General features: G+C 59.8%; 1 protein-coding gene across 1 annotated transcript; it reads right to left on the bottom strand.

The window, feature by feature from the left end:
• Positions 1-548: 548 nt before the first annotated feature.
• On the bottom strand, positions 549-18,506 carry KCNA10 (potassium voltage-gated channel subfamily A member 10). Its single transcript, XM_009896017.2, has 2 exons — positions 18,371-18,506; positions 549-2,174 (listed from the first exon to the last, which is right to left on the bottom strand). Exon 2 carries the CDS (start codon positions 2,097-2,099, stop codon positions 549-551), a length of 1,551 nt encoding a protein of 516 aa, XP_009894319.2. The 5' UTR covers positions 2,100-2,174; positions 18,371-18,506.
• Positions 18,507-20,190: the final 1,684 nt, after the last annotated feature.

Genomic DNA, 20,190 nt, shown 5'->3' with positions numbered 1-20,190 from the left:
CCCAAACCCAACCCAACCCCAAAACCAAATTCAAAACCAACAGCAAATCAAACCCAACCCAACCCCATCAAAACAAATCAATCCAAACTCAAACCCAAACCCAAAACCAAACCAAACCAAAGCAAAAGCTAAACAAAACAAAAGCAATCAAATGAAACCAAACCAAACCCAAACCAAACCAAACCAAAAGCTAAACAAAACAAAAGCAATCAAATGAAACCAAACCAAACCCAACCCCAAACCAAACCAAACCCAAAGCAAACCAAACCAAAAGCTAAACAAAACAAAAGCAATCAAATGAAACTAAACCAAACCCAAACCCAAACCAAACCAAACCAAAGCAAATGAAAACAAAACAAAACACCAAACAAACCAAAACGGAACCAAACCAAAGTAAACCAAACCAAACCCCCCCAAAAGAAGCCCCAAACCCCAACCCCAAAGCAGCAGCAGATTTGGTGTCAAAAGAAATCCCAGCTCAGAGCGTGCAGATGTTTGAGCCCCAGCCAAGCCGAGCCAGTCCCTGCCTCCACGGCCTGCCCCCCCTATCACTTCTTGGCCTTGTCCCGTGGGTAGCCTCCGTTGGTCTTGTTGAGGGACTCCATGCTGCCCGTGCCTGTGACCACGCTGGTGAGGATCCTCTCCACCTCCCCCGGCAGCATTTGCTTCTCCTCGTTCTCCGTCTCCCGGTGGTAGAAGTAGTTGAAGTTGGAGACGATGACCGGGACGGGCAGGGCGATGGTCAGCACCCCCGCGATGGCGCACAGGGTCCCCACGATCTTGCCCCCCAGGGTGGTGGGACACATGTCCCCGTAGCCCACCGTGGTCATGGTCACCACGGCCCACCAGAAGCCGTCGGGGATGCTGGAGAAGTGCGACTGGGGCTCGTCCACCTCGGCGAAGTAGACGGCGCTGGAGAAGAGGATGACGCCGATGAAGAGGAAGAAGATGAGCAGGCCCAGCTCCCGCATGCTGGCCTTGAGGGTCTGGCCCAGGATCTGCAGCCCCTTGGAGTGCCGGGAGAGCTTGAAGATGCGGAAGACCCGCACCAGGCGGATGATGCGCAGGATGGCCAGGGACATGTTCTGCTGGCCGTTGAGCTCGCTCTGCTGGATGAGCTCGGTGGTGAGGGTGACGAAGTAGGGGATGATGGAGACGATGTCGATGATGTTCATGATGTTCCGGAAGAACTCCGTCTTGCTGGGGCAGACGACGAAGCGGACGAAGAGCTCGAAGGAGAACCAGACGATGCAGGCGGTCTCGATGACGAAGAAGGGGTCCGTGAAGGTGCTGTGGGCCAGCAGGGTGTCCGTCAGGTTCCCGGAGAGCTCCTGGGCCGACCGGAACTCCCTTTCCTCCCGGAACTCCGGCAAGGTCTCCATGCAGAAGATGATGATGGAGATGACGATGACCAGCACGGAGACCAAAGCCACGCCCCGGGCCGCGCTGGAGCTCTCGGGGTACTCGAAGAGCAGCCAGAACTGCCTGTGAAAGTCATTGGTGGGCAAGAGGGTCTCGGGGTCCTTGATGAACCCTTCGTCCTCCCGGAACTGGTCCATGGCTTCGTCGCCCAGCTCGTAGAAGGTGATCTCGTCGGCGAAGACGTCGATGGGGACGTTGGCCGGGCGCCGGATCTTGCCCCCGGACTGGTAGTAGTAGAGGATGCCGTCGAAGCTGGGCCGGTTGCGGTCGAAGAAGTACTCGTTCCTCATGGAGTCGAAGTAGCGCATCCTCTTCTCGGGGTCCCCCAGCAGGGTCTCGGGGAACTGGTTGAGGGTCTTGAGCCGCGTCTCGAAGCGCAGCCCGGCGATGTTGATGATGACGCGCTGGTCGCCCTCCTCCATGCCCCCCCGCTCCCCCAGCAGGTGGTCGCCGAACTCGGGGGGGAAGCGGGAGAAGAGGGTCTCATTGTTGGCGTTCTCGCTGTTGATGAGGATCCGCAGGTTGGAGAGGAGGTTGGCGCAGCCGGGGTGGCCCTTCCGCGCCGGCCCGGCGGGGCTGAGCTCGTTGGGGTACGTGGGGTCCTCCACGATCTGATCGGCGTTGTCGAAGCTCACCAGAGCCACCTCCATCTCCTTCCAAGGGGCCAGGTCCATCATACACCGATCAGATCAGCCGCGCAGGTCCCCGGCTCGGGCGCCGGCCGGCTCGCCGCTGTCCCGCGCTAGGAGGCTCTGCGAGGGAAGGGAGAGGGAGGTGGGTAGGGCTGGACTGAGCTGCAAGGGGAGAGGGAGGTGGATTGGGCTGGACTGAGCTGCAAGGGAAGGGAGAGGGAGGTGGGTAGGGCTGGACTGAGCTGCAAGGGAAGGGAGAGAGGTGTCTTGGGCTGGACTGAGCTGCAAGGGAAGGGAGAGGGAGGTGGATTGGGCTGGGCTGAGCTGCAAGGGCAGGGAGAGAGGTGTCTTGGGCTGGACTGAGCTGCAAGGGGAGAGGGAGGTGTGTTGGGCTGGGCTGAGCTGCAAGGGCAGGGAGAGGGAGGTGGGTAAGGCTGGACTGAACTGCAAGGGAAGGGAGAGGGAGGTGGGTAGGGCTGGACTGAGCTGCAAGGGGAGAGGGAGGTGGGTAGGGCTGGACTGAACTGCAAGGGAAGGGAGAGGGAGGTGGGTAGGGCTGGACTAAGCTGCAAGGGCAGGGAGAGGGAGGTGTCTTGGGCTGGACTGAGCTGCAAGGGCAGGGAGAGGGAGGTGGATTGGGCTGGACTGAGCTGCAAGGGAAGGGAGAGGGAAGTGTGTTGGGCTGGGCTGAGCTGCAAGGGGAGAGGGAGGGAGGTGGGTAGGGCTGGACTGAGCTGCAAGGGAAGGGAGAGGGAAGTGTGTTGGGCTGGGCTGAGCTGCAAGGGAAGGGAGAGGGAAGTGTGTTGGGCTGGGCTGAGCTGCAAGGGCAGGGAGAGGGAGATGTGTTGGGCTGGACTGAGCTGCAAGGGCAGGGAGAGGGAGGTGGGTAGGGCTGGACTGAGCTGCAAGGGGAGAGGGAGGTGGATTGGGCTGGACTGAGCTGCAAGGGAAGGGAGAGGGAGGTGTGTTGGGCTGGGCTGAGCTGCAAGGGAAGGGAGAGGGAGGTGTGTTGGGCTGGACTGAGCTGCAAGGGAAGGGAGAGGGAGGTGTGTTGGGCTGGACTGAGCTGCAAGGGAAGGGAGAGGGAGGTGGGTAGGGCTGGACTGAGCTGCAAGGGAAGGGAGAGGGAGGTGTGTTGGGCTGGACTGAGCTGCAAGGGAAGGGAGAGGGAGGTGTGTTGGGCTGGACTGAGCTGCAAGGGAAGGGAGAGGGAGGTTGGTAGGGCTGGACTGAGCTGCAAGGGCAGGGAGAGAGGTGTCTTGGGCTGGACTGAGCTGCAAGGGGAGAGGGAGGTGGGTAGGGCTGGACTAAGCTGCAAGGGAAGGGAGAGGGAGGTGTGTTGGGCTGGGCTGAGCTGCAAGGGAAGGGAGAGGGAGGTGTGTTGGGCTGGACTGAGCTGGAGTTAATTCTCCTCACAGCATCCTCCCAGTGCTGTGTTCTGCAGCAGGAGTTGGTAGCACAGCAGGGCTTTGGCTTCTGTTGAATAAGTAGCCTGCAACTGTCCTCTGTACAGCTACCTGCCCAGTTCTGGGCCCCTCAATTTAAGAAGGACATTGAGACTCTTCAGCGTGGCCAGAGAAGGGCAACGAGGCTGGGGAGAGGTCTGGACGTGGCACTTGGTGCCATGGTTTAGTTAGTCATGGGAGCATAGAGCCTTAGAATCACCAAGGTTGGAAAAGACCTCAGAGCTCATCAAGTCCAAGCTGTCACCCAACACCTCCTGACTACTAAACCATGGCTCCAAGGGCCACATCCAATCCCCTCCTGAACACCTTGAGCTTGAGGTGACATTGCCAGGGGACGAGGGGACACCCAGCAGTGCCACAAGCAGCCCCATTTCCAAGCCCAGGAGGAGCTCCAGCCAGCTCCAGCAGATCACAGACTCACAGAGCTGGCAGGGCTGGAAGGGAGCTCCAGGCTCAGGCAGCTCCAAGCCCCTGCCATGGGCAGGGACACCTCACACCACAGCAGGTTGCTCACAGCCACCTCCAGCCTGGCTGCAAACACCTCCAGGCAGGAGGCTTCCACCACCTCCCTGGGCAGCCTGTGCCAGGCTCTCACCACCTTCCTGGCCAACAACTTCTTCCTCACAGCCAATCTCAATCTCCACACTTCCAGTTCTGCTCCATCCCCCCAGTCCTGTCCCTCCCTGATACCCTCCAAAGTCCCTCCCCAGCTTTCTTGCAGCCCCCTGCAGATCCTGGAAGGCCACAATTAGGTCTCCTCAGAGATCAGGTTGCTCACAGCCACAGCCAGCCTGGCCTTCAAAACCTCCAGGCAGGAGGCTTCCACCATCTCTCTGGGCAACCTGTGCCAGGCTCTCACCACCCTCCTGGGGAACAACTTCCTAACATCTAAGAAGATGAAGACTAAACCCTCAGGTCACTTGGAGAGCATCTTTCAGGCCAGAGGTGTTTTTTCCTCCCAGACTGGCTTCAGCAGGCACTCAGCAATGGACACCAGGTCCCCTAAATACCCCTGACTGTCCCCAGCACATTGCTGGGGACAAAGAGGAGGCCAAGCTGTGGAGCTGGGACATGACCTCTCCTGCCCCAGGGAGAAGCATGAACAGAAATCAGCTGCTAACAGGGAAAGCCCTGGAGGGATTTGCCCCCAAATGCCCTTCCCAAGGAAGTTCACTCCCCTGATTCATTTTCCCCTCCAGCTCTTTGCCTAACAAACAGAACCTCCAGCCAGGAGAAGCCACAGCAGGAGGTGGGAGAGCTGCTCTGCATGACCAAGGGCAAGGAGGTTGAGAGAGAGGGAGAGAACAAACCCTACTGCCCTGAGCTGCCAAGAATAGCAACACAATTGAGGCCACATCTGCATGGAGCAGCAGCAGGGCTGGGGTGAGGATGCTCTCCAGGCTGGGTGAGGATGCTCTCCAGGCTGGGGTGAGGATGCTCTCCAGGCTGGGGTGAGGATGCTCTCCAGGCTGGGGTGAGGATGCTCTCCAGGCTGGGGTGAGGATGTTCTCTGGGCTGGGGTGAGGATGCTCTCCAGGCTGGGGTGAGGATGCTCTCCAGGCTGAGGTGAGGATGTTCTCTGGGCTGGGGTGAGGATGCTCTCCAGGATGGGGTGAGGATGTTCTCCACCACAGGCTGGGGTGAGGATGTTCTCCACCACAGGCTGGGGTGAGGATGTTCTCCACCACAGGCTGGGGTGAGGATGTTCTCCAGTCTGGGGTGAGGATGTTCTCTGGGCTGGGGTGAGGATGCTCTCCAGGCTGTGGTGAGGATGTTCTCCACCATGGGCTATGGTGAGGATGTTCTCCACCTTGGGCTGGGGTGAGGATGCTCTCCAGGCTGGGGTGAGGATGTTCTCCACCTTGGGCTGGGGTGAGGATGCTCTCCAGGCTGGGGTGAGGATGTTCTCCACCTTGGGCTGGGGTGAGGATGCTCTCCAGGCTGGGGTGAGGATGTTCTCCACCTTGGGCTGGGGTGAGGATGCTCTCCAGGCTGGGGTGAGGATGTTCTCCACCATGAGCTTTACTTTGTGCAACCAGTGCTGGGAAGGGCTCCTGCCCATGGGGGCCAAGCTTCACTTGCTGCCTCAACCTCCCTAGTTAACTGAAGCCCTCTGGGGCTCTGAAGTTTCTCTTCCCCTGCTCCCCAGAAGTGGCCTCACCCATCTGTGAGGGTGGGTAGGACAAGATAGAAGCCCAAATCTGCTGCAGAAGTTGAAGTTGACATCCCAGCTTGCCATGAACCCTCCCTCTCCTGCCTTTGGCATTAAGACCCCCAAATGCCAAACCTCAGACACGAGCCAGCATCCATATCCTTGCTCCTCCCTCAGCAGAGCTTCTGGATCTGGGGCCAAGTGCCCCTCTGAGCTACAGCAGAGGTCCTGCTTCCTTGCTTTCAAAAGGCCATGGAGCATGGCTGTTCTATAAAGCTGCTCCTGGCTGGGGTGGTGCTGATTTGCTCACTTGAGGACACCTAGAGAGGACCATTAGGGACAGCAGGGCAGAAGTGATGCCTGGGAAGGAAGCAGCAGCAGTGTGGTCCCAGAACACTGAGAGCCTGGCACAGGTTGCCCCAGGGAGGTGGTGGAAGCCTCAGCCCTGGAGGTTTTGAAGGCCAGGCTCTAAGCAACCTGCTGTGGTGTGAGGTGTCCCTGCCCACGGCAGTGGGGTTGGAGCTGGCTGAGCCTTGAGCTCCCTCCCAGCCCTGACAGCTCTGTGATTCTCTGAATGGTTTGGGTTGAAAGGGACCTCGAGGCTCATCCAGTACCAACTCCCCTGCCATGGGCAGGGACACCTCACACTGCAGCTGCATCCAGCCTGGCCTTAGAAATTCAGGTGACAGGGACCACAGTACATTAGAGGGTTGGAAAGGACCTACAGAGGTCATTGGGTCCAACCCCCCCTGCCAGAGCAGGGTCACCCAAGGTAGTTCACAGAGGAATGCATCCAGGTGGGTTTGGAATATCTCCAGAGAAGGAAACTCCACAACCCATCTGGGCAGCCTGCTCCAGGGCTCTGTGCCTCAAAGCCTTGGGCTGAAGCCATCCTACCAAGCAAGGGCTGGGGAACATTCTTGCCCGTGGTGCCAGCGTGCAGCATTAGGAGTGGAGCTCACTTAATGCTTAAAACACTCAGATCATCTCCTGGCTTGGCTCAAGAAGCAATTTCACCACCAGCTTTAGCTGCTCCTACTCTGTGTCACTCTCTGGAGGAGCTCCTGAGCTCCTCTGGGCTCCCCCAGCAGGGTAGAGAGAGTTGGTGTGGGGTGGCTCAGCTCAGCTCAGCTCAGCTCAGCTCAGCCATCCAAGCACTGAACACCAACCAAAACACTAAGATCATCTCCTGGGTTAGCTCAAGAAGCAATTTCACCAGCAGCTTTAGCTGCTCCTACTCTGTGCCACTCTCTGGAGGAGCTTCTGAGCTCCTCTGGGCTCTCCCAGCAGGGCAGAGAGGGTTGGTGTGGGGTGGCTCAGCTCAGCTCAGCCCAGCTTAGCCACCCAGGCACTGAACACCAAGCAAAACACTAAGATCATCTCCTGGGTTAGCTCAAGAAGCAATTTCACCACCAGCTTTAGCTGCTCCTACTCTGTGCCACTCTCTGGAGGAGCTCCTGAGCTCCTCTGAGCTCTCCCAGCAGGCCAGAGAGGGTTGGTGTGGGTTGGCTCAGCTGGGGCCCTGGGTGACCTGCCCTGGCTGCCCCTGCTCTGGCAGGGGGCTTGGGCTGGAGGTCCCCACTCAATGAACCCTGGAGCCCCCAGATAGCTTCACCTTGAAGCCTTCAAACACATCAAACTGAGCTCCCCCCACCTTGACATCATCCTTCCTGAGGACACTGAGGCACAGATTTAAGAGGGGACAATTCACAAGTCATGGTCAGGGCTGGGAGAGGAGAGTGGAGCCATGGGAAGCTGCCTTGTAGCTGTGATTCAACCCCTTGGGGCAGCTGCCCGAGGGGTGCAGGGCTCCCACTTTCCATTTCCAGCCTTCAAAGCCCCCCCAGACATGCTGACATCTGCCTGGCCCCATCACTGGAGAAGGTAGGAGCCCCATCCCTCCCCCCCCATTGCTCCCCACACCTCCAGGCCAGCCCCATCCATCCCACTCAGAACCAAATGGCACTGCCCAAAGCCACAGAGCAACCTCCTGAAGCTTTGCAAGTGAGCTCCAGAGGGGAGGCTTGAACCAGAAAGTTGAGTCTTTCCCCCCCCCTAAATCACCTAACATCTGCTTCTCAGAAGCTGATTAACTAATATCCTTCAGCTGAAATCCCTGCCTGGGGAAAACAATGACAGGGAAAAAAATCCCAGAGGAGGGAGAGAGCAGAAGAGAAAGGTCATTTGCAGGGAGAGTTTGCCTGTGGCATGGCAGGAAACAGGGGGCTGTGGTTTCCACCTGCCCCTCTGCACCCTGGCTGCAGTCCCCCTCTGCTCCTCACCCATCCTCTGCCATCCCCCTCTGCTCCTCACCCATCCTCTGCCATCCCCTTCTGTTCCTCACCCATCCCCTGCCATTCCCTTCCCATCCCCTGCCATCCTCCTCTGCTCCTCACCCATCCCCTGCCATTCCCTTCTGCTCCTCACCCATCCCTTCCCATTCCCTTCTGCTCCTCACCCATCCCTTCCCATTCCCTTCTGCTCCTCACCCATCCCCTGCCATTCCCTTCCCCTCCCCTGCCATCCCCTTCTGCTTCCCACCCATCCCCTGCCATTCCCCTCTGCTCCTCACCCATCCCTTCCCATCCCCCTCTGCTCCTCACCCATCCCCTGCCATCCCCTTCTCCTTCCCTCCCATTCCCTGCCATCCCCCTCTGCTCCTCACCCATCCCCTGCCATTCCCTTCCCCTCCCCTGCCATTTCCCTCTGCTTCCCACCCATCACCTTCCCATCCCTGGCGACCTCTCCCCGGGGGACCATCAACGACCATTCCCGAGGCTTTCCCAGCGAATCCCAGCTGCTGAGCTTCTCTTTCCCCTTGCTCCCCTCCCCACCACCCTTCTGCTGGGCTGAAAACCGGAGCTGGTTCCTTCCCCTGCCCTCCCCAGCGCCATCCCCTACCGGGACTTACCCGCACAGGGCAGGGGAGCGCCAGGGCTGCCGGCATCGGGGCAGAGAGTCGTTAAGCACACGCAGGGATGCGCAGGGAAAGAGGAGGCAGAGGAGAGGGGGGAAAGAAACCCAAGCCAAGTGCAGCCATACCCTTGCTTGGGGCTAAAGCAGGCAATGTCATCGAGGAGGCTGCTCTCGCTTTGAGTCTCTGTGGAATTGGCAGCCCGGCAGGCCGGGGAAGGGCTTTGGCAGGCGCCGCGGCGGGATCCGGCACGCTGCGGAGCCTCGGCCCTGCCATCGCCCCGCCGGCCCCCGCCGGCCCCCTGCCGCCGCCCCGGCAGCCCTAACACCAGCCCGGGGGCCATGGGGAAAGAGGCATGCGGGGGTGCAAGGGACGGGACCCTACCCCCGTGCCCCACTCAGCCAGGGGAATTGAGGGGGGGGACACACACACACAGAGGACTTGGCCGCCCACCTCCTGCCCCCTCCCGCTCGTGGGCGAGGGAGGCAGGGGAGGACGTCCCTTTAATCCCCAATAATGCTCCGGATGGGCCAGCCAGGACAAGACCTGTCTGTGACGTGCTGAGGTCTGAGCTGGGCCCCAGGAGGGAGGTGGAGAGGGGGGCCAGGGACCCACACGCTGCTGGCAGCAGGAGGGAGGTTGGCGGCAGGCGAGGAGGCTCCTCGTGGGGAGATGGAACTCACAGGTTGGACCCTCAAAGGTCATCCTGTCCAACCTCTCCCTGCAGGGGCACCCCAAAGGTCATCCTGTCCAACCTCTCCCTGCAGGGACACCCCAAAGGTCATCCTGTCCAACCCCTCCCTGCAGGGACACCCCAAAGGTCATCCTGTCCAACCCCTCCCTGCAGGGACACCCCAAAGGTCATCCTGTCCAACCTCTCCCTGCAGGGGCACCCCAAAGGTCATCCTGTCCAACCTCTCCCTGCAGGGACACCCCAAAGGTCATCCTGTCCAACCCCTCCCTGCAGGGACACCTCAGAGGTCATCCTGTCCAACCCCTCCCTGCAGGGACACCCCAAAGGTCATCCTGTCCAACCCCCCCCTGCAGGGACACCTCAGAGCTCATCCTGTCCAACCCCTCCCTGCAGGGACACTTCAAAGGTCATCCTGTCCAACCCCCCCTGTAGGGACACCCCAAAGGTCATCCTGTCCAACCCCTCCCTGCAGGGACACCCCAAAGGTCATCCTGTCCAACCCCTCCCTGCAGGGGCACCCCAAAGGTCATCCTGTCCAACCTCTCCCTGCAGGGACACCCCAAAGGTCATCCTGTCCAACCCCTCCCTGCAGGAGGTGCAGCCAGCATAGCCCTTGGGAGGACATCAGCGAGGGACAAGGGAGAGAGGGATGGTGCCAGCCTCTGGCTCGGCCCCAGTGCCCCTGGGCTTGTCAGCTCCACTAATGAAGTCATCAGAGTAGGCCCTGGCTGGCTGGGACTGGGCAGGGTGGCACAAGCCCCTGGATTTGGAGAGTTAGCCCCCACCCTTCCTCCCTCCTTCCTTCCTTCCTTCCTCCCTCCCTCCCTTCTTCCCTCCCTCCCTTCCTTCCTCCCTTCCTTTCCTTCCTTCCTTCCTTCCTTCCTTCCTTCCTTCCTTCCTTCCTTCCTTCCTTCCTTCCTTCCTTCCTTCCTTCCTTCCTTCCTTCCTTCCTTCCTTCCTTCCTTCCTTCCTTCCTTCCTTCCTTCCTTCCTTCCTTCCTTCCTTCCTTCCTTCCTTCCTTCCTTCCTTCCTTCCTTCCTTCCTTCCTTCCTTCCTCCCTCCCTCCCTCCCTCTCTCCCTTCCTCCCTTCCTCTCTCCCTTCCCTCCCTCCCTCCCTCCCTTCCTTCCTTCCTCCCTTCCTCCCTCCCTCCCTTCCTTCCTTCCTTCCTCCCTTCCTGCCTTCCTCCCTCCCTCCCTGGAGCTTGCTGCACTTGTGAGCATCCTCACCTTGGGTGGCTTCATCTCTGGTGGGTGGCCTCCCACAGAGCTGAGTCCTACCTCTACCTTCACCCAAGGGACCTTGGCCTGGGAGGGTTAAGTTGGAGCTGAGGAAGAATCTCTTTGCTGCCAGAGTGGTTAGGGGTTGGCAGAGGCTGCCCAGGGGGGTGGTGGACTCCCCATGCCTGGAGGTGTGCAAGAACCCTGTGGGGCAGGGTGGTGCTGGGCTGCTGGTTGGACTGGATGACCTTAGGAGGCTTTACCAACCCAAACAATTATCCTATGACCTCCTCCATCTCCTCCTAGGCCTCCTCCACATTTGGGGGGGGGTAGGGGGGAGCAGAGGAGGGGGTGGCACATTTCCACCCACATGCTCCAGCCTGAATTCCTCCACGCTGACGTTCCTTTGCTCCTGAGGGAGGCAGTCACCTCGATTTCCACCCACCCCCACCTCCAGCAGCCTTTTCTGTCCTCTGAGCTATTTCTCCCTCTGTGATGTTAATGAGCAAATTAAACTGCTCTGTCCCGGAGGAAAAGCTCAGGACCCTCCAGCTTGGAGCACTTCACACTCAGCTCCAACCATTCCTGGTGGAAACAGGACACAGCACCATCCAGCCCTTTGGTCAGGCCCTTCAGGGTGGATGGGAATCATTTCACACCCCCCCTCTGCACCCCTACAGACCACAGTGCTTAGAGTTACCCACCCCAGGGAGGTAATTTGGGACCTAGTGACCTAGAGGTGCTCCTGGCACCTCAATCCAGCCTCAGCTTGGAGCACCTCACACTCAGCTCCAGCCATTCCTGGTGGAAACAGGACACAGCACCATCCAGCCCTTTGATCAGGCCCTTCAGGATGGGGGGAATCATTTCACACCCCCTCTGCACCCCTACAGACCACAGTGCTTCCACTTAACCACCCCAGGGAGGTAATTTGGGACCTAGTAACCTTGAGGTGCTCCTGGCACCTCAACCCAGCCTCAGCCCATGCCCATCTCCCCTCCAAACCCAGCTGTGGGATGGCTTTGACCACCAGGTGCTGGTGGCAAAGGGGTTTGGGGGCAAAAGGTGACCTCTTCTGGCCTTTTCTTTTTGGTCCTCCAAAGCTTCTTGGTGCTAAGCAGGATCCCATCCTGGGACCTGGGCAGAAAGGATCTGTGGCTGATGGGTGCTAAGCAGGATCCCATCCTGGGACCTGGACAGGAAGGATCTGTGGCTGATGGGTGCTAAGCAGGATCCCATCCTGGGACCTGGGCAGAAAGGATCTGTGGCTGATGGGTGCTAAGCAGGATCCCATCCTGGGACCTGGGACAGGAAGGATCTGTGGCTGATGGGTGCTAAGCAGGATCCCACCCTGGGACCTGGGCAGAAAGGATCTGTGGCTGATGGGTGCTAAGCAGGATCCCATCCTGGGACCTGGGCAGGAAGGATCTGTGGCTGATGGGTGCTAAGCAGGATCCCACCCTGGGACCTGGGCAGAAAGGATCTGTGGCTGATGGGTGCTAAGCAGGATCCCATCCTGGGACCTGGGCAGGAAGGATCTGTGGCTGATGGGTGCTAAGCAGGATCCCATCCTGGGACCTGGACAGGAAGGATCTGTGGCTGATGGGTGCTAAGCAGGATCCCACCCTGGGACCTGGACAGGAAGGATCTGTGGCTGATGGGTGCTAAGCAGGATCCCATCCTGGGACCTGGACAGGAAGGATCTGTGGCTGATGGGTGCTAAGCAGGATCCCATCCTGGGACCTGGGCAGGAAGGATCTGTGGCTGATGGGTGCTAAGCAGGATCCCACCCTGGGACCTGGACAGGAAGGATCTGTGGCTGATGGGTGCTAAGCAGGATCCCACCCTGGGACCTGGACAGGAAGGATCTGTGGCTGATGGGTGCTAAGCAGGATCCTGGGACCTGGACAGGAAGGATCTGTGGCTGATGGGTGCTAAGCAGGATCCTGGGACCTGGACAGGAAGGATCTGTGGCTGATGGGTGCTAAGCAGGATCCCACCCTGGGACCTGGGCAGGAAGGATCTGTGGCTGATGGGTGCTAAGCAGGATCCTGGGACCTGGACAGGAAGGATCTGTGGCTGATGGGTGCTAAGCAGGATCCCACCCTGGGACCTGGGCAGAAAGGATCTGTGGCTGATGGGTGCTAAGCAGGATCCTGGGACCTGGACAGGAAGGATCTGTGGCTGAGGGGAACCCCAGGGTGTGAAAAGCATCTGCAGGAGCTGATGGCTTGGGCTTGAGCTTGGGCTGGGCTGAGAAAGCCAACTCCAGCTAGAACCTGCTGCCAGGAGGGTGGTGGCCCAGGGGGAGCTGGAAGCTGGGGGAGATTCCTGCAATAACATCATTGCCTCCAAGAAAAGAGGGCAGTTACACAACTCACCCCCCTCTGGAGATTTCAGCTCCCCCCTGGACACCCTCAGGAAAGTTCTGCCTCTGCCTTCAGCCAAGGTGACTCCAAACACACTTTTGGCCCCCAAGGAGTTAGCCACCCCAAGGATTTAGCCACCCCCAGGCTGCTCCAGGCACTCCCCCTGCAGCTCTTTGCCTCCAATCCCCTGCTCCAGGCTCCTGCCATCGCTGGGTTTGCTGGGATTGGAGCCCCAAAGGTGCCCTACATCTGGGCTGGAGATGCAGGCACTGGTACAGGATGGCTCTGCCCAGCACAGCTCTGAGCTGGAGGGCAGATCAAACCCAGCCAGGGTGAAGAGAGATCAGCTGGCCAAGGAGGGGCAGCTCTTGCAGCAGGTCCCTGAACTGCTGCTTGGCCTCCTGGCTGCATGAGGGGCAGAGGACTGAGCAGCTCATCACACTCATTGAGCTGACATGGGAGGGACTGGAGCAGGGTGAGAGCAAGAAGAGGGCAGCAGGGGTCCTGCAAGCCTCAGCTGCCATGGGATGAACTGGAACAGGATGGGAGCAAGGAGGAGAAGGCAGGAGGGGTCCTGCAAGCCTCAGCTGCTATGGGATGAACTGGAACAGGATGGGAGCAAGGAGGAGAAGGCAGGAGGGGTCCTGCAAGCCTCAGCTGCTATGGGATGAACCAGAGCAGGGTGAGAACAAGGAGAACCAGGAGGGGTCCTCAGCTGCTATGGGATGAACCAGAGCAGGGTGAGAACAAGGAGAACCAGGAGGGGTCCTGCAAGCCTCATCTGCTATGGGATGAACCAGAGCAGGGTGAGAACAAGGAGAACCAGGAGGGGTCCTGCAAGCCTCAGCTGCCATGGGATGAACTGGGACAGGGTGGGAACAAGAAGGAGAAGCCAGGAGGGGTCCTGCAAGCCTCAGCTGCCATGGGATGAACCAGAGCAGGATGAGAACAAGGAGGAGAAACCAGGGAGGGTCCTGCAGCTCTTTACCACGAGGCACTGGGATGGGTTAAGTTGTTTAAGGCCAGGCTGGATGAGGCCTTGAGCAACCTGGGCTGGTGGGAGGTGTCCCTTGCCCATGGCAGGGGGGCTGGAACTGGAGGAGCTTTGAGGTCCCATGAAGGATTCTATGAGGTCTCCTCTGGCCTGAGATGAATGGGAGCAAGGTGGGAACAAGGAGGCAGCACACGAGGGGTCCTGCAGACCCCAGCAGCACTCCTGGCTCCCAAGGCAGCAGCACTTAATTGGATTTCCATCCAATTCTCCAGCAGAAGGATGCCCACAGAGACCTCCTGCAGAGCAGCACCTGGGCCAGGCCCTGCTCAGAGCAATTAAGCACCAGAATGAGCCCCCACTCCCTCCCCCTCTTTCTGAGCAGAATTAATTAGCTGGGGTCCAGTGGAGGCTCTCAGATGGGGCTGAGTTTTCTCCAGAGCACCTCTGTGGCCACTTCAGCTGCTGGGGGAGGGGGAATGGTTCTTATTTCTGAGCCCTGTGTGAGGTGCCCCTCAGTTTGCACACCCTCCCCACACCTCCCAGTACCAGAGAGGGATGGATTTGGATCTGGGGGGGGGGGGGGGGGGGGGGGGGGGTTCCAGGAAACAAAAGCACACCCCCAACACCCTTCAACAGCTTGGATCTAGGCCAGGTTCCACCTGGATGGGCTGCCCTGGCTCTGGGGCTAATGGGAGGAGGGGATGGTGAGAATTAAAGGAGCATGGCCTGGAACTGTGCCTTAGGTTGGAGGTTGGGAAAGATTTCTGCATTGGAGGAGTGGTCAGCAACTGGAACAGGCTGCCCAGGGGGGTGGTGGAGTCACCAACCCCTGGAGATGTTCTGGCACTTGGGGCCATGGTCTGGTGGCCATGGTGGGGTTGGGCTGATGGTTGGATCTCAGAAAGCTTTCCCAGCCCAAACAGTTGTAGGATCTGAGCTCTGATTCCAGCACAGAGCATCCTGAGAGGCTTCAGGAGTTGGAGGGGGGATTTGCCACTGCTTGGGAGCAGGGCAGGAACTGTCCCCTGGAAGGAAAAAGCTCAGAAGGAGCTTCTGAGGTTGCTGCTGGAGAAGATCCTGGAAGAGTTTGCAGCTCATCCTCTTCCTTGGAGGGGGAATTGGAGCAAACTGAGCTCTTCAGATTCAAGGCAGATCTGTGCAGCTGTGAGGGGAGAGCAGCAGGAGGGGAGATGCTGGTAGCTCAGGAGGGGAGATGCTGGTAGCTCATGAGGGAGATGCTGGTAGCTCATGAGGGAGATGCTGGTAGCTCATGAAGGAGATGCTGGTAGCTCATGAGGGAGATGCTGGTAGCTCATGAAGGAGATGCTGGTAGCTCATGAGGGAGATGCTGGTAGCTCAGGAGGGGAGATGCTGGTAGCTCAGGAGGGGAGATGCTGGTAGCTCAGGAGGGGAGATGCTGGTAGCTCAGGAGGGGAGATGCTGGTAGCTCAGGAGGGGAGATGCTGGTAGCTCAGGAGGGGAGATGCTGGTAGCTCATGAAGGAGGTGCTGGTAGCTCATGAGGGAGATGCTGGTAGCTCAGGAGGGATTGAAAAGTTAAGACAGACTACTTTGAGCCTTTGAGGGGATGAAAAGAGTCTGGGGAAAGCTGCCTCTCCAGTCCTCAGTGTGGGAACTGAGGAGAGCTGGAAATGGGGCCAGAAGAGGCTGAAGAGCTCAGAGCAGCCAGGGAGGTTCTCCTGCCCCATGGCAGGCACCAAGGGAGCCCAGAGCTCAGCAGCAGCCCAGCCTGAGACCCCCACACGAGACCTTTGCTTTGAAAAGGAGAAGTTAAAGAGCATCTTAGGCAAAGGGGAGCAGGATGAACACCCCCCCCCCAGTCCCTAACCCCCTCCCCCCCCAAAAAAAACCCCACACCAGCAAAGAAATGATCATCCTGAACCAGCTGCCAGTGACTCCAAGGGGCTCCTTCCACCCCTGGGCCTCAGTTTCCCCAGAGCTGCTGGCAAGCTCCAGAGCCAAGCAGGAGCCCTGGGGGGAAAGCTGCACAAGGGGAAGCCCCCAGAGTGGATTCCTGATGCTGGGATGGGAAGGGTCCCTTACTGCTGACCCCCTCCCCCCCGTGGCAGCACCCAGCCAGAGCCTTTTAGTCCTTCCCCAACTTTGCAGACCTCAGCTCTGATTTTTTTTTTTTCCACCCCTATTTTTTGTTGTTGTTTTAATATTTAAGGGGGAGGGGGTGGGGGGTGGGAGGGGTGGAAATCAGATTAAGAGAGCACCCAGGACATAGAGTACACACCATGAGACAGATGAAAGCCTTCTGCTGCCCAGCCCCAGAGTCCAAAGTTAATCAGCTCTGGATTAACCGGGGCAGGATGGCATTTAATAACAAAGTCAGGGCAAGCCCCCGCTAGGAGGGAGCCCAAGCGGTCCCCCAGCAGGTGCCCCCCCGTAAAAGCTGCCGCAGACCAGCGCAGGTAGGAAGAGGAGAAGCCAGGCGGGGTGAGATGAGCTCTGCGGAGGTGCAGGCTGCTGCCCGAGGGGAGCTGCCGAGAGCTGGGGGCTGGCCCAGGCTTCCTTGCCGCTGAGCCTCCCTCGACTTCCAAGGGTTTGAAGCCTGATTCGGGGCCAAGGGGATGCGGAGCGGGCTCGGGGAGCCGCTGCCCGCCGGGCTCCGCGGGGCGCTCACCGCTGCGAAGCGTTCGGCGCCCGTCGGGGAAGCGGCTGCGGGGCGGACGGACGGACGGACGGACGGCAAAAGCGCTGTTAAAGGGCTTTGCTTAACCTGCGCTAGCAGAGGTGGAGGGAAGTGTGGGGAGGTGTGTGTGGGGGGTGGAGGTGATCCCTTTCCCCTCGAGCATTCCCGGCGCCGGGATGGGGCCGGCGGGGAGCGGCCGCCCTGCGGCTCCCCCCGCTGCTGCTTACGGCGGCGGTAAGGCGATCGAGACAACTCGAGCCCCGATCGATGCGAAACTTTCCCGCTCTGCCCAGAAGCGCTGGGATAGAGGCAAAGCCTCCCCTCCGACCCCCTTCCACCCCCCCGCCCTGAGCCAGCCTCCGGAGCTCAGCGCTGTAACCTCAGTCTGCTCCTAGGGACAGGGAAATGACTTTGGCCCCCCCTCAAAATCCGCACTGGCAGCAAACCCTGGGAGGCTCTGCCGGCTGGAGCCGAGAAAGGCAAAGCCATAGGAAAGCACTAATGGGGTCAGAGGATACCTTCATTGATCCCCCGGGTTTGCAGCAACAGCAGCTAAAAAGGGCCAGTGGCAGGGCTTGGGGTCCCAGTGCCAGGGTCTGGGGTCCCAGTGCCAGGGTTTGGGGTCCTGGTAGGAAGGTTTAGGGTCCCAGTGGCAGGGCTTGGGGTCCCAGTGCCAGGATTTGGGGTCCCAGTGCCAGGGTTTGGGGTCCTGGCAGAGTAGGGCTTGGGGTCCCAGTGGCAGGGCTTGGGGTCCCAGTGCCAGGGTTTGGGGTCCCAGTGCCAGGGTTTGGGGTCCCAGTGCCAGGGTTTGGGGTCCTGGCAGTAGGGTTTAGGGTCCCAGTGGCAGGGCTTGAGGTCCTGGTGGCAGAGTTTAGGGTCCCAGTGACAGGGCTTGGGGTCTTGGCAGTAGGGTTAGGGTCCCAGTCCTGGGTTTGAGGTCCTGGTGGCAGGGTTTGGGGTCCTGGTGGCAGGGTTTAGGGTCCCAGTGCCAGTGTTTGGGGTCCTGGCAGAGTAGGGTTTGGGGTTCCAGTGGCAGGGTTTGGGGTCCTGGTAGTAGGGTTTAGGGTCCCAGTGCCAGGGTTTGGGGTCCCAGTGGCAGGACTTGGGGTCCTGGTGGCAGGGCTTGGGGTCCTGGTGGCAGGGCTTGGGGTCCCAGTGGCAGGGTTTGGGGTCCTGGCAGTAGGGTTTAGGGTCCCAGTCCTGGGTTTGGGGTCCTGGTGGCAGGGTTTGGGGTCCTGGCAGTAGGGTTTGGGGTCCCAGTCCTGGGTTTGGGGTCCTGGTGGCAGGGTTTGGGGTCCTGGCAGTAGGGTTTAGGGTCCCAGTCCTGGGTTTGGGGTCCTGGTGGCAGGGTTTGGGGTCCTGGCAGTAGGGTTTGGGGTCCCAGTTCCAGGATTTGGGGTCCTGGTGCCACCTGGGGCTTCATGTGCTGAGCCAGAGCCACTGCAGGGAAGGGGCCAGCTCCCCCAGGCACCTCACAGCAAGCCATGGACCACAGGGTCCTGCCCAGGTGAGGACATCGTCACGGGGGGCTTGGCAGCAAAAAGCAATTAAGACTTCAAAGGCCTGGGGGGGGGGGGGGGGGGGGGGGGTGCCAGTGGGACCCTCTGGCTGCCAGCAAAGCCAGGGCTGCTTGCAGCACACACCTGGGGATCAGGAGGGCTTCACCCTCCCTTTTCCTCCAAGGACAACCTGAACTTCTCCCCTGGTCACCAGCACCAGCCCAAGGCCAGCCAAGGGAGCAGAAGGGGCAGCGGCCAACCTCCCCGAGCCCACCTGCCAAACCCTCCTCTCCTCCCCCCCAACCTCCCCCTGGCCCCCAAGGCTGCTGCAAAGAATCAGGGAGCAACAAACCCGGCTTCTGCACCATCCTCATCCTCCTCCAGCACGTGGGGCTCTGGGTCCCCCTGTCTCCATCCTCCTCTTCCTCCCTCAGCCGGGCTGGCCGGGGGCTGCCTCTGGCGGGCTCATGGCCGCGGCAGTGCTGGGACTCTGCTACCCCTCCTGTGCCGGGAGGAAAGGTGATGCTGGTACCCACGTGAGCCCGGTGGGACTCCTTGCCCTCATTCTCCTTGTGCCTGAAATGGGTTTTGGGTTTTTTTTTTCCCTGTGTTCCCAGGCTGGGTCCTGTCCAAGAGCAGCAGCAGCAGCAGCAGCCAGGACTCCAACCTCCCGCTTCGGCCTCCGCAAATGGCCTTGGGCCGGGGGAGTGAGGGTGAGGAAGGAGCAGCCCAGAGCAGAGGAAGAGGAGGTGATGCTCAGGCATGGCCCTTCCCGACCCCTCCATGCAGAGCTGCTGGCTGGGAGGCAGCTGGGACAGTTCCCATTGAACAGGGATCCTGTTTGCTTGAAAGGAGAAGGAAGGGGGAAACCCAGGACCCTCTGGTGCTGCTCACCGAGGGACCTGCTAGGGGGAGGCCTCCAGGGCTCTGCTGCCCGTGGACCCCCTTGGCTGGGCACTTCCTTGGCTGCTGCCAACCTCTGGGCCTGATTTGGCTGCAGTGCATGGGGAAAGTCCTCCATTCCTGGGGGCCTGTGGTTGCCATGAGGGGAGACCCCAAACTGTCGAAGCTTTGGGGGCAGGAACTGCCCCTGAGAGGTGCTTTTCCCAGCTTGGTTCTTTATTTAAGGCCAAAGGGTACCCCAGAGAAGCTCTGCAGGGGGACTCACACCTTGTCCATACCTCTCTGAGGCCTGGCCACACCCTGGACAGAGCCAAGGGCAACCCCAGCCTGGGGCAGAGCAGAGGCTGCTCAGGATACCCTGCTCTGCCTGGTGGGGTTGGACTCGATGCTCTCCAGAGGTCCCTTCCAAACCCTACCATTCTGGGACTCTGTGGTGCTGGATTTGGCCATAAGGCCTCAGTTAGCCCCCAAAAGCCCTGGGGGCTGGGAGCATCACCTCCTGCCTTCAGTGAAGGCATCTGAGCTGCCATCTCACTCCCCTACCCCTTTAGCTGGCAGGAGCAGATGAAACTGCAGCTATTTCCCTTTCCATCTCTCCCCTCCCTGCCCCACAACTCCACAAGCAGAAACAAGCCCAGGAGCATCACCCTGGGAAGGGAACCAGCACACAGGAATGGGGAGAGGGCCAGCCAGGACTTTCACCTAGCTGACCTCCAAATGCTGTCCCCAGCATCCCAAATCTTCCTGCCAGCAGCTTGGGAAGCTGAGCCTTTCCCTCGAGCTTTATTCCAGGCTGTGTAACTGGGGCAGGTTTCCACGCTGTGCTGTGCAATTCAGAGAGGAAAAGAGAGAGAGCAGCCTGCCCTGAGCCCTTCAGCAGCAGCCCAGCAGTGGGTGGGCAAAGGCAGGGGCTCCTGGAGGGGCTGCTCAAGAAGAATTCTGAGGCAAAGAAAAGAGAAAGAAAAAGGGAAAGGGGAAAGGGGAAGGAGAAAGAGGAAAGGAGAAGGAAAGGGGGAAAGGGAAAGGGGGAAAGGGAAAGGGGAGGGAAGGGGAAAGGGGAGGGAAGGGGAAAGGGGGAAAGGGAAAGGGGGAAAGGGAAAGGGGGGAAGGGAGAAGGGGGAAAGGGGGAAGGGGGAAAGGGGGAAAGGGGGAAGGGGAAAGGGGGAAGGGGAAAGGGGGAAGGGGAAAGGGGGAAGGGGGAAAGGGGGAAGGGGAAAGGGGGTATGGGAAAGGGGGAAGGGGAAAGGGGGAAGAGAAGAGAAGAGAAGA

The sequence above is a fragment of the Dryobates pubescens genome, chromosome 35 (assembly GCF_014839835.1).
Source record: "Dryobates pubescens isolate bDryPub1 chromosome 35, bDryPub1.pri, whole genome shotgun sequence".
Lineage (NCBI taxonomy): Eukaryota > Metazoa > Chordata > Aves > Piciformes > Picidae > Dryobates > Dryobates pubescens.
The sequence above is the reverse complement of the archived record's forward strand: the minus strand, read 5'-3'. Positions and strand labels throughout refer to the sequence as shown.

Coding starts and splice junctions, on each gene's coding strand:
- KCNA10 (XM_009896017.2), bottom strand. CDS start 2,099: ATGATGGACCTGGCCCCTTGGAAGGAGATGGAGGTGGCTCTGGTGAGC.